General features: G+C 35.4%; 1 protein-coding gene across 9 annotated transcripts in view; it reads left to right on the top strand.

Annotated features, from left to right (window-relative positions):
• The window catches only part of PRMT3 (protein arginine methyltransferase 3), a 141,597-nt gene extending 125,104 nt beyond the window's left edge, over positions 1-16,493 (top strand). For 8 of the 9 annotated variants that reach the window (XM_089915040.1, XM_022583760.3, XM_089915038.1 and 5 more), the window contains one exon: positions 12,200-16,493. In XM_089915040.1, the coding sequence (XP_089771166.1) occupies positions 12,200-12,309 (110 nt within the window). In that variant the 3' untranslated portion in view covers positions 12,310-16,493. The other variant, XM_089915037.1, reaches the window with a different exon arrangement.
• Positions 16,494-17,822: the final 1,329 nt, after the last annotated feature.

Below are 17,822 nucleotides of genomic sequence, written 5' to 3'. Positions count from 1 at the left end.
TAGAAAATTCTAAGAAATCTACCCCAAAAAACTACAGAACTAGTAAGTGAATTTAGCAAGGTTGAAATTGACAGGCTGATTCTAAAATTTATACCAAATGCAATGAGAAGCATATTGGAATTACTATACTATGTGAATTCTAAACCTACTTAAAAATTACATTAGCCCAGGCAGTATAATACTGGCATATAAAAAGTAGATATATAGATTAATATAACAATAGGAAATCCAGAGTCTCAGTTTTGTATAGTCAATTAAATTTTTCCAAAGGGCCAATGTAAATTCAATGGGAAAAGGATAGTCTTTTCAAAAAATGGTGTTAGAATGACTGAATATTCATAAAGGAAAAGAGTGAATCTCAGTTTTTATCTGACACCAAATATATAAAAACCAATTTTAAATGGATGATAGACCTAAATATAAAAGCTTGAAACTGTAAAACTTCTAGACGATAACATAAGAATCTTGAGACTTGAGGTAGGCAAAAGTTTATGAGAGTGAGATATTACTAAAACTCATTGAACTGCACATTTTACATGTTACAGTTTTATTGTATATAAATTACACATTAATAAAGTTAATTTTTTAAAAACCCACACTGGACCGTCAGGATATCGAGGATAAAATCCAGACCTTACCTTGGCCCTTTACAGTCAGACCATTTTTCATCATTTCCAACCCCACCCTGTCACAGCCCCACATAAGCCCATCATATGCTCCAGCTCTACTGCTCATTTTTTAGCTAACTTTCCTGTCTTTTCTTCGTTGCTTTTATCTAAGGTATTCTTCTACCTAGGAAACTGTTTTTACCTCTTTCACTTGATGAATTCCACTTTTCCCTTTATGACCCAGCTTATTTCTATAAATCTTTCCTCTTTGTCCTTAGAAGGTTAACTGCTCTGTTCTTTGTTCTTCCAGATCAATTCATGCATACATCTGTGTTAGAACATACTAGTGTGCTGTGGTAAAGGGTTCTAATAGAAGATGAGTTGTTTGCCTCTCTCACTTCTTTTTTATCTGATGTAGTATTTGGCATATTAGAAATATCCTGCTGAACGAATGAATAAGTACAGTAATATGTGTTGTCATTGAAATTAATTTCCTCTCATCACTGTGGGTGACACACGCCAAGGGCATTTATCTAGCTCCTGTATTTGGTTGCCCCATTTTGTCAGCTCTGATGTTCTCAGAAGTTTCGGCATGGCTAAAGAGAGTTCTCTGTTGTTGAGTTAAAAAGTAGTTTTTGACTCTGTATGGCATGTAAAATTTTTAGATAAAATTAAATAAAGCCAGAAGTATAATCAGGACAATTTGCTGTGTATGTACCACTTATTTTACTGTCCAGAAAGTAATATGACAAGATTTTTTTAACAAATAAAATATTGTATACATAGCTGTACAGTTATTCTTCCGTGTGTGTGTGTGTGTGTGTGTGTGTGTATGTTAATATCTTCAGTAATGATAAATCTTTTTTTGGGAATGGTAAATCTACCGTTGGGGGTAGACTGGATTTTTGGAAAGCAAGAAAAGACAGTGTGAATAGGGAATTTCTCAGTCTAAGAATTTTACATTTGGCCAGAAGTACAAGGGAACTATAAAATGATGAGCCTAGTTTGTTTTTGCTTCATTTTGGGTTTTTGTTGTTGCTGTTTTCACAGCCTAGTTCTAACAATAGTTCCAAAAGAAGTACTCTACAACATTTGAGAACTTCCTGCATTGTGGGAGTTAAGAGACCAGACTTCCAGGATGAATACTTTTAAAGGATTTAAAAAACACTTACTTTAAATTCAGGATTTTTTTAAATTTGTTTTCCTTTCAAAATAATGTACAATTTTATTGTAAAAGCTTATGTGGCAGTATTTATTTTAAAAATTCAGATCTTTTTCTTGTGATTTGGCTTTGAAAAATATTATTAAAATCAGGCTGTTTAGTTCTCTTTCTCTATTATTAGTAAGGTCTTATGTGATGGAGAATCCATTTCTTTTTTTTTCTTTCACTTTTTAACTCTAAGCTTTAATAGTGATAATAATGATTTTTTAATTTATCCCCCTTGTGGGGAAATGAAATTTTATTGGTCTGGAAGAAACTTAATTTTAAAAAACGACTAGGACAGAATTGAAATGAAATCAATTTTGTTCTTGATTGAACTGCACCGCTGCTTTGTGGTATACTAATAGCCGTCTGCCGATGATAGAAACAAAGTGATATAGCACAGTTCCATAGAGAGTGTCCTATTCAGCTCTCACCACAGTATACACACTTAACAGCATCAGTCATTTTATATCTATTTGACACTGATTAATTACTCTGATCTATTCTGGTATTATAGCCACTGACTTGGTACTTTAGTCAGGCTTGAACAACTGAAGTGAGTGCAGCAGTGTGAACTATGTATTTATTACTGTGACCCTTCGTGCTATTTAATTAACATAAATAAGTGCTGTTTGCACCCCCGTTTTGAAATTAAGGTTATTACAGAAATAGTTATTTTACTGGTATTTCATTTTAAGACATGAAAATTACAGCATCAGCTTATAAGACAATGTTATAACTTTTTAAAAAAATAAATGTATTTGTTTATTTTTGGCTGCGTTGGGTCTTCGTTGCTGTGCGCAGGCTTTCTCTAGTTGCGGCGAGCAGGGGCTACTCTTTGTTGGGGTGCACGGGCTTCTCATTGTGGTGACTTCTCTTGTTGCGAAGCACGGACTCTAGGCACTTGGGCTTCAGTAGTTGTGGCTCGCGGGCTCTAGAGCGCATGCTCAGTAGTTGTGGCACACGGGCTTAGTTGCTCCGCAGCATGTGGGATCTTCCCGGACCGTGGATCGAACCTGTGTCCCCTGCATTGGCAGGCGGATTCCCAACCACTGCGCCACCAGGAAAGTCCCTTAATGTTACAACTTTTTAATTATTCAGGTATTTTAATTTAACATCGGTGCTTAAAATTTTTTCTTTTGTGAAAATTTAACAAAATTATCCACTGCCAGTTCATCTTGAGTTGGGCTGTATTTTAAATTAAGGGGTACAAAGACCACTTAAATATATTCTTTAAAGTTGAAATGCAGAATTAGATAACCTGCTTTATAGGCACCAGGGAACATTTCCATTTTGACCCTACACTAAGGATTGAATAGGGTAGTTACAAACTAGCCAACTTAACATTTTTTTTAACATGTCTAAAGCAACTTAAGGAGCAGCAACCATTAGGGCACATACACTAAAAAGAAATATTTGCAACAAAACCTCATATACATCAACAAGAAAATCACTAAAGGTAAATGCTCAGAGGATTTCTTTTTAGATGGTGGTTAAACATTTGAAATATTAATAATACCCATCACTACTGATAATCACTGAATTGCAAATCAAAGCAGATTCTGGTTGTTGTTTATCTAAATAACAAAGATGTGTTTTTATCATTTTCTTTCATTCTTTTTCTGTTGTTGCTTGGTTTCTTATAACGCTCAATATTGATGAAGATGGCAGGAGTGTAAAACTGGAACACACTTTATTCCTTTTTTTAAAAAGTATTCCACTTCTCATAATCCATCCTAAGGAATCGAGTGAAAATTTACTTTTTTAAAAAATCTTTGCTATTCTAAGCAGTGAAAGTAACGTTGTAATTTGATTTTCTTTAAAGTATCTTTATAGAATTTTTTCATTTTTGTATAAACAAATCTTCAACCTTTTCCTTTTGGTTTCTGACTTTGGTTCCATACTAAAAAATTTTGTATTCCTATATTTACACATTTCTCTTGACTCCTTTCCTCAGTGAGTTAAAATGCCCCGTTTACCATGTACTGAATCTCCATAATGGATCTTTTGGTTTCTCTACTATATTCTATTTATCTATGAATTTATTCCTAAGCCACCACATTTTAAAAACAGCTTTATTTTATATCTACATACAGAAAAAATGCACACATTTTAGGGCTTCCCTGGTGGCGCAGTGGTTAAGAATCCGCCTGCCAATGCAGGGGACACGGGTGCGAGCCCTGGTCCGGGAAGATCCCACATGCCGCAGAGCAACTAAGCCCGTGCGCCACAACTACTGAGCCTGCGCTCTAGAGCCCGTGAGCCACAGCTACTGAAGCCCGCGTGCCTAGAGCCCGTGCTCTGCAACAAGAGAAGCCACCTCAATGAGAAGCCCATGCACCACAACGAAGAGTAGCCCCCTCATCGCAACTAAAGAAAGCCCACGTGGCAACGAAGACCCAACGCAGCACCCCCCAAAAAAATGTCCTCCTTCTAGAACTTGCAGTCTCTTAGAAAAAAAAAAAATTCACGCATTTTAATTGTACAGTTTAATGAATTTTGACAAATGTATACCCCACACTAGTTAAGACATAGAATATTTATATCACTCTAAAAAGTTTCCTTGTTGATCCCCTCTGCAGGCAGTCATCCCCACTAGAGTTGGTCATCCCCAGCTTCAATTTCCAGACCAGGAGAACCCCTGACCTGCTCTCTATCACTGTGTATTAGTATTACTAATAGTTAAGGCATTAGTATTCTTTTAGAATTTTATATCAAAGTTACTATACAGAATATACTCCAGTTTCTTTGCTTTTAGCATATTTTAAAAATTCATCTGTGTATCAGTAGTTTGTCCCTTTTTATTGCCAAGTAGTATTCCTTTGTATGGACTTATTGTAATTTACATATGCATCCACTTGCTGCTAGACTTTTGGATCGTTTTCATTTAGGCGCCATTATGGATAAAATAGCTATGGACATTCATGTAAAAGTTTTTGTGTGGGCATATGTTTTCATTTCTCCTGGGCAGATACCTAGGAGTGGGATTATTGAGTCTTATGGTAAATATACACTTAACTTTACAGGAAACTGGCATACTTCTTCGCAGTGACTGTGCTTATTCAACATTCCTACCACTGTTGACGGTTCATTTGCTCCACATCTTTGTCAACACTTATATAAAAGGGCAGTCATTTTAAGTCATTCTATTACATGTATATGTAGTGACAGCTGTGTTTTTAATTTGCATTTGCCTTATGACTAATGATGTTGAGCATCTTCTCATATGTTTATTGATCATTTGTACATCTTTTTTTGGTGAGGTTTCTTTTAAAATATTTTGCTCAATTTTTGATTGGGTTGTCATCTTATTGAGTCATAAGGATCTTTATATATATGCATACAAGTTCTTTGTCAGATGTATGTGGTGCTAATATTTTTATTCCAATTCCTAGTTTGTCTTTTCATTTTCTTAAGGTCTTTTGAAGTCTGTGCTTTTGTGTCCTAATTAAGAAATCTTTGCTATCTTAACATCAAATTTTTTCCTTTATGGTTCCTCTAAAAATGTTATAATTTTGTCAATACATCTAGGCCTATAATCTGTTTCACGTTGATTTTAAAAATAATAGTTCATCTTTTCCCAAATGTGTATTAGGTTGTCTCATCATCATTTCTTGAAAAGACTATGCTTTTCTCATTTAATTATCCTGGCTCTTTTGTCAAAAATTAATTGACCATATATGCGTAGGTCCATTCCTGAGCTTTATTTGTTCCATTAATCTGTGCCTTTTCTTATGCCAGTAAGACACCTTCTTTGTAAGGTGATATAAGTCCTACTTTATTCTTTTTCAAAATTGTTTTCACTATTCTAGATCCCTTAAATTCCATATAAATTTAAAAATCAACTTATTAATTTCTGGCAAAAAAAAAATCCTACTAGGATTTTGATAGGGATTGTGTTGAATCCATAGATTGCTCTGGGGAGAACTGACTTCTTAACAGTACTCTCATCCACAAGCAAAATGTATCTCCCCATTTACTTAGATCATCCTTAGCAGTGTTTCATAGTTTGATGTAACTAAATGTTACATATATGTTGTTATATTTATCTCAAGTATTGCATGCTTTTTCAATGCTATTGTAAATGCTATTGTGGTTTTTTTATTACAATTTGTAATTCTTCATTGCTCACATGTAAAAATGCAATTAATTTTTTATATTGATCTTATATCCTGAGATTGCTAATCCTTTCAGTTCTAGTAGCTTTTTTTTTTTTGAATATTGCTTAAGGATTTTCTATTTGTTAAGACCATATAGTCTGCAAATAAAGACTGTTTTACTTTTTTTCCCCCAGTCTGTATATTTTTTTCTTCCCCCACATCTTAATGCTGTGACTAGGACATCCAACAGAATACTAATTAGAGGTGGTCAGAATGAGCATCCTTACCTCAGTCCCAGTCTTAGGAAGAAAGCATTCAGTTTTTCACCATTAATAATGATGTTATCTATAGTTTCTCATAGATTTTCTTTATTGGGTTGAAGAAGATTCCTTCTATTCCTAGCTTGCTGAAAGTTGTTAGAAATTAATTTTGTCACAATTTTACTCAAATTAAAAAAGAAATTAATTTTGTCAGATGCTTTTTCTACATTTGCGTGAGACAATCATGATTTTTCTCTTTTGTTCAAAGGATTTTTTTTATTTCTTATGCAGCAGGTTTTTATTAGTTATCTATTTTATACATATTAGTGTATGTTCAAAGGATTTTTGAATCTTTTTTCATGAGTGATATTTACCTGTAGTTTTCTTCTAATAAATTTATCTTCTTTTACACTAATATGTATAAAATGGATAACTAATAAGAACCTGCTATATAAAAAAGTAAATAAAATTCTAAAATTCAAAACAAAAAAAGTTATTTTAGTATCGGGATAATGCTGCCCTCAAAAGATGAGTTATGGAGTATTCCCTCCTTTATTTTTTGTACATTTGGTATTACTTTTCCTTAAATATTTGATAGAATTCCCCAACGAAGACCTTTGGGTCTGTCTTCTTTGTTTTCTAATATAAGCATTTCAAGTTATCAGTTTTTCCTCTAGGCACTGTTTTAGCTATCGGCCACCTGTTTTTACATGTTGTGTTTCATAATCATTCAAATCGAAATGCTGTCTAATTTTCTTTCAGATTTTTATTTTGATTTATGGAATATTTAGAAGTCTGTTTAATTTCTAAATATTTTGGGCTTTTTCAAGTATCTTTCTGTTACTGATTTTTTATTTCATTCAGTTTTCGTCAGAGAACATATTCTGTATGATGTCTATATGTTTAAATGTATTAAGATTTGTTTTATGAACCAGTGTATGATCCATCTTGGTTCTATAGATGTCAGCCAGGTCAGGTTGGTTAATAATGTTCAGGTCTTCCATATTCTTTCTGATTTTCTGTCTAGCTGTTATTATTATCAACAAAGGAGAGGCGAACTTTGCAATGATGATTGTGGATATGTCTGTTTCTTCTTATGGTTCTGTCAGGTTTGCGTCATGCATTTTGAAGCTCTGTAATTATATGCACACAGAAGTTTATGATGTCTCATTTATGAATTGAACAACTTATCAATTCGAAATGTCTTTATCTCTGGTTATTTTTTTTTCCTTTAGTCAACTTCGTGTGAAAGTAATATAGCCATTCCAGCCTCTTTTTTTTTGTGATAACGCGGGCCTCTCACTGTTGTGGCCTCTCCCGTTGCGGAGCACAGGCTCCGAATGCGCAGGCTCAGCGACCATGGCTCACGGGCCCAGCCGCTCCGCGGCATGTGGATCTTCCCAGACCGGGGTACGAACCCGTGTTCCCTGCATTGGCAGGCGGACTCTCAACCACTGCGCCCCCAGGGCAGCCCTCCAGCCTCTTTTTGATTAATGTTTATGTAGACTATCCCTCTCCTTACTATTACTTTTAACCTGTGACTTTATATTTTATTATTTCATTTTATCTCCTCCCTTGACTAATTAGCTATACACTTGGGTTTGTTTCTATAATGGTTGCTCTAGAGTTTCAAACATGCACCTGAAGCTTATCACAGACTGGCATCAAATGATGTCATACCACTACATTTGTAGTTTTGACTCTTAAAACAATACTCTTCTGTTTACCCTCTCAGATCCTTTGTGCTATATATATATATTTTTTTGCGGTACTCGGGCCTCCCACTGCCGTGGCCCCTCCCGTTGCAGAGCACAGGCTCCGGATGTGCAGGTCCAGCGGCCACAGCTCACGGACCCAGCCGCTCCAAGGCATGCGGGATCTTCCCGGACCGGGACACGAACCCGCGTCCCCTGCATCGGCAGGCGGACTCCCAACCACTGCGCCATCAGGGAAGCCCCTTTGTGCTATTTTTATAAAAACACTTCACTTCCCCAAATGTTTTAAATCCCACAATACAGTGTTACTATTTTTGCTTTAAACAGTCAATTATCTATTAAATAAATTTTAAAAAGGAAAAAACATATTTACCACGTACTTACTATTTTCTAGCACTGTATTCCTTTGTGTAGATCCAGGTTTCTTTTTGGTGTCATTTTCCTGCTGTCTGAAGAACTTCCTTTAACATTTCTTGTAGTGCAGGCCTCCTGGAAAAGAATTTCTTGCTTTTGTTTCTTTGAAAAAAGAATTTTTTTCTTATTTTTCATTTATTAAGGATTTTTGCTGGATATAGAATTTTTAACAGGTTTTCTTTCATCACTTCAAAGATGTGTCCAGCTGATGAAAATTTTGAGATCACTCTTTTCTATCTTCCCTTATATGTAATATGTCTTTTTTTCTCTGAATATTTTACAGATTATTCTTTTTATCACTGGTTTTCAGGAAGTTAAGATGTGCCTTGTTGTGTTTTTGTTATTGTTGTAACTTTTTTTTTCCTGCTTATAGGCCTCAATTTGCAGCGCTTTAAAAATCTATCCATTTTAAAATGGATGTCAAACACTGGAAGCATTATTTTGCTGAATGTTTGGATTTTGGTTACTTTCTTTTAAAAAGTATGTGAAGTTTGCTTTGGCAGGCAATTAAGTTATTTAAAGATTACCTTGATCTTTACAAAAAATGTTTTAAAGCTTTGTTAGAGAGCAGTGGTGTGGCCTTTACTCTTTGGGTAGTGTAATGCTAAAGCGTAATCTGGTGTCTCTAGTGAATCATCATAAGTGTTCAGCAGGTTCCTTCTATTCTGGCTGCTTGGAACTCAGACCTCCCAGCCTGTGTGAGCTCTGGGAATTGTTCGGCTAATTGCTCCCTAGGAGTTGTTCTTTGCTCAAAATCATGAAATTTTACCATACACAAACAGAGATCAGTATTTAGTTAAAGTCTCAAGAGAACTCAGTGAAGATTTATGGAACTCTTTCCCTGAAAATAACATTTGAAATTAGTTGTATCTCTTTTTTCCCCCGTAATAGTAGTACATCTGTATTCTTAATTTCTGTTTTATGTCATATTGCATTGTGTAGAACATTCAAGAATAATGTTAAATAATGTAGTGGTAGTGGTATTTTTGCTGTGTCCTCACTTTAATCTAAATGCTGCTGTGTTTTCTTTTTATATTTGCTCTCAGATTTTGATAAATATTCTCTCAATAAAGAAAGTTACACTTCTTACGTAGATAAGAGACTTTTTCTATGACTAGATGAAGTTTATTAGTAAAAGCCCATTTATCATTATATGGTAATTTGAGCATGTGTATGTCCTAAAATCCTGCAGTTTCCATCCTAGAGAAACTATTGTCTTATGGACACAACAGACATATATAGCAGTAATCATAGCAGCATTATTTGTAATAAAAAAAACTAGAAATAATTTAATGGAAGAACAAATAAATAGCAGTCTATTAATACAGGATACATCTCTGTGAAGTGGAACTATTTTGAATAGGTAATGGTAACAAGAAATTAGAATCATGGTTACCATTGGAGGTTGGAGAAGTGATGTGATTGGATTGGAGGGACATAATACGGGGTTTCAGTGGTTTGTGTAAGATTCCAGCCTGATGTTGGGTCTATGGAGATCATTTCATTATTTTTATATCTCAAGTATATATACATTATCTGTCTTTTCATACATAGGAACTACTGTAGAGAAGCAACTAAATTAAGTAATTTACACTAAGACACATTGCTTATAAATAGGAAGGAATTAACAAGCCACTAATTTGTAAAATTCAACACTTGTTAATTTGTGTTGATAATTCAGCAACAGTAATTTAAACCTAATAACCAAGTTGGTAATTACTCTTTTCTGTCATATACTTATAAAACCAATAGCAGTTTATCATAGAGCAGCTACTCATTTCCAATTTTAGTATCAGTAAATGATAAGTTCAGGATATGACTGTTGGTATAAAATAACAATTTTTAAATGTTGGTAAAAAATAGAAACAAGAAAATATTGCCTATATATTCAAAAATGGAAAATCTCTTAGATTTGTTGAAGATACTTATGACTTCTTCCCTAGGTTAATGTCTTAATGGTCAAGAAAACATGTATTATAGCTTATTAAAGTTATAGAATAAAAATTATTATATAAAATTTAATATTAGTAAAATTTTTATAAAGTGGCTAAATGTTTTTACAAATAATGTCATAGAATAGTAAAATTTTGACTGTCTCATGTCCATTAAAATGTATTAAAACTATAATAATCAATTTTCAGGTAGAGATAGGGAGGTACTAGACTGTAGTTGACGAACTTGGGCTCTGGAATCAAAACTGCCCTGCTTAACATCCTGGTTCTTCCCTAACTGGTGGTATGACCTTGGGCAAATTGCTTAGCCTTCCTGAACCTTGTTTCTCATCCGTAAAGTGAGGGAAACGTACTTAACCTCACAGAGATACTTTGTAATCATTAAGTGAGATAAATGACATAAAGGCTTTAGAATAGGGCTAGCACAAAATAAATGTTAAATAAATATTAGCAATTATTGTCTAATAATTAACCTGAACTTTCTACAAAGTTTGTAGAACTACCTCACAGGTAATCTTTGTCAGGCTATTGATGAGCTTGGCGTGTGATGTAGTTTTTTTTTCATTTTCTTAGTAATATAGAGGAATAGGTCAGATATAGAAGCCAAAGAAAGCCAGATGTACGTATTAACATAACACCCACACGTAAAATCACTGTTATATTAGGTTACATAGACTGCATCTTGGGCCACATTATTTTTTCCATTACTCTAATTCCTTAATTTTGTATTAAACTATATAAGCCTTGCCTTTTTTACAGGCTGTGTAGAATGTATCAGTAATGGAATCTTTATACTCTGAAGTATAACTATGAGGTGGTTCTGCTGTGTTTTACTGTGTTATTTCACTATCATATTGAAAAGCATTCAGATTCTTTAGCCCTTAATGTGGGGGATTTGATTTGCAGCGTTTTTTAAAATAAGATATTGATTCAGTATTTTGATGGTTTTATATAGATTCCACAATCATTTTATATGGAGCCTCACTGTATCCATCCAGATTTTCAAAGCTATACCTGATAGTATTTGCTGTGATTTTACTCTTATTAAAGCAAGGAATGGTGATCAGTTACAACTTAACAATCTTGTTTTTATTTTTAAATGGCTGTTGGTAAATAAATGAAAAAACTTAAAATGAGAAGTATCTATAATCAGAAAAGCACATAGATATAATTCCATTTTGGAGTGAAACAAAATTTGGAGCATACAGGATAAGTTTTTAGGGAATCATTCTTTGCCTTGTATTTTTTGTGTTCATTCTTTCATCTGTGTAAGCTCTGTTTTACGTTTACGGTGTGAGTACCTTAAAGGCCAACAGCCTTGTCATGTGCCTCTATAAAATACACATGTAAATTTTCGCAGCTGTAATTTTCATTTCCCCAAAATGCCATTCACCAAGGGCTCTCTATATGTGTTTTCTCTTCCTTAAAAGCTGCTCCATGTACACTCGTTAAGGTAACCTTGACTTTAGTCCTCATTAATTCATCCATTAATTCGTGTGAAGCTTTGCCTTTTACTGCCTTCTGAGGATCCCCAATCCTCACCTCCAGCACACTTTAGACACATACCTGTTGTATAATTGTTAATGTAGCTATTTCGCTTCACCCTTGACCATGAACTCTTTGAGGGCAGGGGCCATGTCTTTTTTTTTTATGCCCAGGACACACCATAAGGGCTCATATTGAGGAGTCCAGTAACACAGCCCCCAACCCTGCAGTGACCACTGTAGTTTTGCTTACTCTTTCACAAGCATTTGACACTTGTGCTGCGTAAGTTAGATCTGTTTTGTTCAAAAATTTAACGTAAAATTGCCCTAAAAAATTTTAAGTTAAAAAAAAATTAGTGAAACATTTCACACCAAAAAAGAGCAATACTAGGTCTACTCTTACTTTTCTGCTACACTGTATTCCTTGAATTCTGAAACACTCTTTTTGCCTTTCTTCTATAGGTGAAGCCTTGAAAGGAAAGATCACAGTGCACAAGAATAACAAAGATCCACGGTCTCTCATTGTGACCCTCACATTGGATAATTCAACTCAAACTTATGGTCTCCAGTGAAAAGGCCACAAAAGCACTACTTTGCAGTTTTTGTTGTAGGGGAGGGGTGGAGAGGGAGGGGAGGGAGGGTTTTATGTGAGCACATGGATGATGGGTCCTTTCCTGAGCCTCCTCAGTAGGAGAGAAGCAGGAATCTGAGGATGCAGCTAAGGAGGGCACTGCCTGATCCTGGTGATCCACCGCCATAATCACATTCTTGGAAGTCTGGTCAGTGAGATTTAACCAAATGTAACCCCTACATTGAGTTTGCCTGTATTGAAAGTCATTTAAATTGGCCTAAATTTGGAACAGAGATAGTCTTTTGTTGTTTTAAATAAGTTTCTTACTATAAATTTTAAATACTGGTAATTGATTAGTTATTTGGATGTTGTTTTATTAAACTAGTAACTGTGTACAAGGTATTACATATTTTATTGCAGATTTCCTTTCTGAGGAGTAGTTTTAATTGTATTTGCTAGAATATCAGGCTATAATACATTAAAAGAGCAAGCATAAGGGACTAAAATATGGAAACAGGACCACACAAATTGTATTTGAAGACAGCTTAGTTGATTGCCACATAATTCTGTTCTCATTTTTTAGCTTCTTCTCTCTTTGCAAATATTCTTGAGTCATATAGTTTTCTAGTATTGCCCAGGAAATCTAGTTTCAATGCATTTACCCTAGGTTTCATAAAAGTTTTTAAAGATTGGGATAAATATGTACTTATTTACTAATACTTTTTTCAAACTAGATTTATGTGCAATTTAAACATGTAACTGTTAATATACTTATATCACTCTATACAATTGTGTCATTTACAATTATTGACTCAGTTTGAAGCGCAGAACAGAAAACATTCAATTAAATGTATACAACAACTATTAGCATTATAAAGTGACATTTCAATATATTAAAGCCTTTTATAAAATCAGAAGCATTTAAAACAAGTCTTAACAAAGGAATCATTTTTAAGATAACGGAAATTTTAAGGAGAAGTGGGTCACATGCTTCTTTTCAGTTCACCAGCTGGTTCTTTTTCAAAACAAGACACACACAAGGCAGCATAGTTAAGTGTTGAGAAGCATGAGCTCTGGAGCCAGTTCAGGCCTTGGCTGCAGCTCTTACTTCCTGTGTAATCTTAGGTTCCTTAACCTCTCTCCCCCTCCGTGAATGTTGCCAATTCATAAACTGATACATTTCAACTGTTGATACTTAGATCAGTGCCTGGCACATAGAAAACAGTCAATACATGCTAGGTGATATTAATTATCATCATCATACAGACAGGGACCCCTTCCAAAGAATATATGACATCGACATTAGATCAGTTTGTGAATTGTCAACCTCATCAAATACTACACTAGTACGTGTGTGGGAAGATTACAACAGAAATTCATATTTAATGTAGGAAAAACTGTATCAAAAAGAAATTGTCTTTTGGTCTTTATTAGAAAATTGGACTTATAGCAATGGGAAGAATAACCCCTTCAAATTATGATATTTCAGATCTTAGTCTAAGTCTTCCTTCATAAGCATGATTTCTCTTGTCACTGGGCTAAACTAGTTAGCTTGTTTTCACCATGATTTGAATTCAGACCATTACTGGAAATGTGTAGTGCTGATAACATAGCACAGAGTACTTTAAATTTTTGTCTGGAATGGCTTCACATACAAATTGAGTAGGGTGGGATGGTAAAACAAAAATAAGCCCGTAAGATTTATTTTATTTATTTTATTTATTTATTTATTTAATTTATTTATTTTTAAAGTAACCAAAATTTACTTTTTTCTTTTTTATAAGTGCATAACAGATACTTTCTACTATTTAAAAGAGTACTTCTCAAAAATGATTTCTTATTAAAACTCGTGTTTGATTTTTAGGGGATTTTCACCCAGTGGCTCTACTGATTTTCTTCTATTGGTTATAAGTAGTCCAACCATAGTTAGTGGATCTCTGTTCTTTTCAGTTAGCCTTTCCAGGCTGGAACATTCTAATTTGTGTAACTAAACATCTTATGAGATGTGAGAGTCCAAATATTAACTCTTTGATTAGAACTTCAGCCATTAAACTGTTGTAGAAAGTAAGTACTTTATAGCCCTTACAGTGATAAATGCAATTTTCTTTCATGCTGTGGCAGATGGGCATTTATGGTTAGCAGTTTGCTCTGTCCCAAGGATCTTATTCCCATTAAGAAAATACATTTTTCTCCTATTTTCCTTTGTGAAAACTAACATTGTAATTTTGTAATGTGTGGGGTTCACACGATTAGTCATCTCTGTTTAGTAGAGCAGTATTTTCTAAAAAGAGCATTTTGAAAGGAATGTTCCAAGAAAACAGCTGAGAATGTACAGTGGTTGCACAGTGAAGGTGGTTAATACGTAGCCTCAACTGCTAGGAACACACTTTAGAATGAATCAGAGAGCTGTCAGGTAACTTTGAAATAATTTCTGTTTGGGGAGGAGGGTAAGGCTACACAGAATTATTTGCTTTCTTATCACTTAGTCTAGATTAACAGTCTGGTTCACCTGTGTCTCGCAGCATTCTACCTGTCACTTCTTTTTTTTTTTTTTAAAGATTTGTTTATTATTTATTTATTTTACTTATATTTTGGCTGCATCGGGTCTTAGTTGTGGCACGCGGGATCTTAGTTGAGGCGTGCCGGATCCTTCGTTGCGGCACGTGGGCTCTTTGTTGCAGTGTGCGGGCTTCTCTGTAGTTGTGACAAGCGGGTTTTCTCTTCTCTAGTTATGGCACACAGGCTCCAGGGTGTGTGAGCTCTGTAGTTGTGGTGCGCGGGGTCCAGAGTGCATGGGCTCTGTAGTTGGCAGCACGCAGGCTGTCTAGTTGAGGCGCGCAAGCTCGGTAGTTGTGGCGTGCGGGCTTAGTTGCCCTGCGGCATGTGGGATCTTAGTTCTCTGACCAGGGATGGAACCCGCCTCCCCTGCGTTGTAAGGCTGATTCTTTACCACTGGACCACCAAGGAAGTCCCTACCTCTATCACTCCTTAAAAAGGAATATTTAGAATGTATTGTGTGACATTGCTGATTTGAGATCAGTCTAGACTAATCTCACCAATCAGGCTATCAAGTGGAGGAAGCAGGGTAACAGTACAGCTAAGATCATTCAACAGGAAAAATTAAAACAGGATGAGGTGCCACTTGGCTTCCACTGGCCATTTGGTAAGCTTCTAGGCCATAACATACCCAAAACGTCCAGGTGTTCAGATTTTCCTGTGTAGTGGAATATCTCAAAAATATATATCAAGTATGCAGTACTGTCATATAGTTTCAATCCGTTATGAAAGGCAGGGTAAGTAAGATAGCTGAAGTCAAGCATTGTCTACCTCAGGGTCGGTAAACTACAGCTTCAATCTCAATATTAAGTATCATTCTCACTACCTATCTTTTATGCTCACTCTCTTTAGTATCCTAATTCCAGTAATCCTGCAACTGCACCAAGACCAAAATCCACTGATACAGATCACATTTTCACTGTCCCTCACCTCTTCATGTGTACATTTCCCACTTTGCCCACCTTAAAATCCATAATCCATCATTATAAGCACTGTTTCTGCATGTCTCCCCTGTGTCATCAGGTTTTCCCTTTACTGCTCTGTGATCAACATACAAATAGGCTATTATTTATCCTACGTTAAAAAACATTTCAACTCCACTTCTCCCTCCTGCTGTTGTGTCACTATTGTAGTTTCCCCTTTACATTGAGGCCACTCAGAAAGACCTGTTGATGTTCACTGTTTTGTCTCTTCCCATTATTTTTAACTATACAGTATAATGAGTTTTGACAAATGTATGCATATAATCAGCATTCTATTAATATTTAGAACGTTTCCTTCACAGCAGAAAGTTTCCGTGTGCCACTTTGCAGTCAATACTTAGCCCTACTCTCCTCCCTGGGCAAACACTAATCAGACTTCTATCAATATAAATTTGTTTTGCCTGGTTTAGAACTTCATATAAATGGAATCATGTAGTATGTACTCTTTCATTTCCAGCTTCTTTCAGCACAGTGTTTTTTGAGATTCATCCATGTTGATATGTGTCAGTAGTCTATTTTTTTATTACTGGATACTATTCCACTGTATAAATGGGATTCTGCTCATTTGTTTATCCATTCACCTGTTGTCGAACACTTAGACTGTTTCCAGGTTGAAGCTGTTAAGAATAAAGCTGCTGTGAACATTTGTATAAAAATCTTTCTTGAGCCCACTCTCACCAGAACTTCTGCCTCCACAACTCCATTGAAACTACTCCAAGGTCACCAGTGAACATGTTGCTGATTCCAGTGACCAGTTCTCAGCCCTCATTTTACTTGCCTTACTAGCAGTACTCAATGCCGATGATCCCTCTCCTGGAAATGCTGGGCTTGGCTTTCCCTCCTTCCTCCTTGGCCACTCTTCAGTTTCTTTTGTTGGCTTTCTCTTCACCTTTGACATGTTGGCACCTTGGTCCTGGGATCTCTTTTCTGTCCATCTTCCCTCCCTTGGTGATTTCATCAAGTCTTATGGTTTTAAATACCAATATCTAAATGTGTATCTCCAGCCATCTTTCTTCCACTGCAGTCTGTATCCAGCTGCTCAGATGACGTCTCTAGGTATCTCATGGGCATCTCAAAATTAACATTCAAAACTGAATTTCTGATCTTCCCCAAACCCTGCTGTCTTCCTCCATCTCAGTAATGGAACTTCATCTTTCAGCAGTAGCTCAGGCCAGAAAACTTGACCCCTTTCTTTCACTCCACATCCAAGCTGGGCAGCAAATCTTATAGAATCTTCCTTCAAAATACAGCCAGAACCAGAATAGATCTCACTACTTCCACTCCTGCCACGCTGGTCCAAACTGCTATCATCTTTCATCTCGATCACTGGTTCTCAAAATGTGGTCAACACACCCCTAGTGACTCCAAAAAAACCTCTTACAGGAAGTCCAGGAGATCAAAACTGTTTTTGCAATAGTACTAAGACAGTGTTTGCCTTTTTCACTGTATTAATATTTACACTAATGGTGCGAAAGCAATTGTGGGTAAAATTGCTGGGCCCCTAGCACAAATCAAAGTACCAAACTATACTAGTAGTCACTGTATTCTTCACTACCACATGCTCTCATTAAAATGTCCTCATGAAGCTGTAAAAAATATTAATTTCATTAAATCTTGACCCTTGAGTACATGTCTTTTTAAATTCTATATGATACTAATAAAGCACTTTTATTGCATACTACAGTAACAATATTTGTCTGCAGGAAAAGCAGTTGTGTGATTGAGTTGTGAGCTGAACCAGTCACCTTTTTCACAGAACATCATTTTTACTTGAAAGAATGACAAACTATGACATTGTCCTGCAAAAGAAAAAAGTGAACTTACCACTTCAAATAAGACAACTGATAGAATTTGTTGCTAGTTTCAAGTTTTTAAGCTAAAATTAGAATTTTGGAAAACATTTATCTACCACCGTGAGCTTGAAGGCTTCCCAGTTCTTCCAGACTGAGATAAATGGTATAGGGAGGAAAACCTC

This window comes from Delphinapterus leucas, chromosome 7 (genome assembly GCF_059928025.1).
Source record: "Delphinapterus leucas isolate spDelLeu-1000000601 "Yukka" chromosome 7, BTC_Dleu_Yukka2, whole genome shotgun sequence".
NCBI classification, from domain to species: Eukaryota; Metazoa; Chordata; class Mammalia; order Artiodactyla; family Monodontidae; genus Delphinapterus; species Delphinapterus leucas.
The sequence above is the reverse complement of the archived record's forward strand: the minus strand, read 5'-3'. Positions and strand labels throughout refer to the sequence as shown.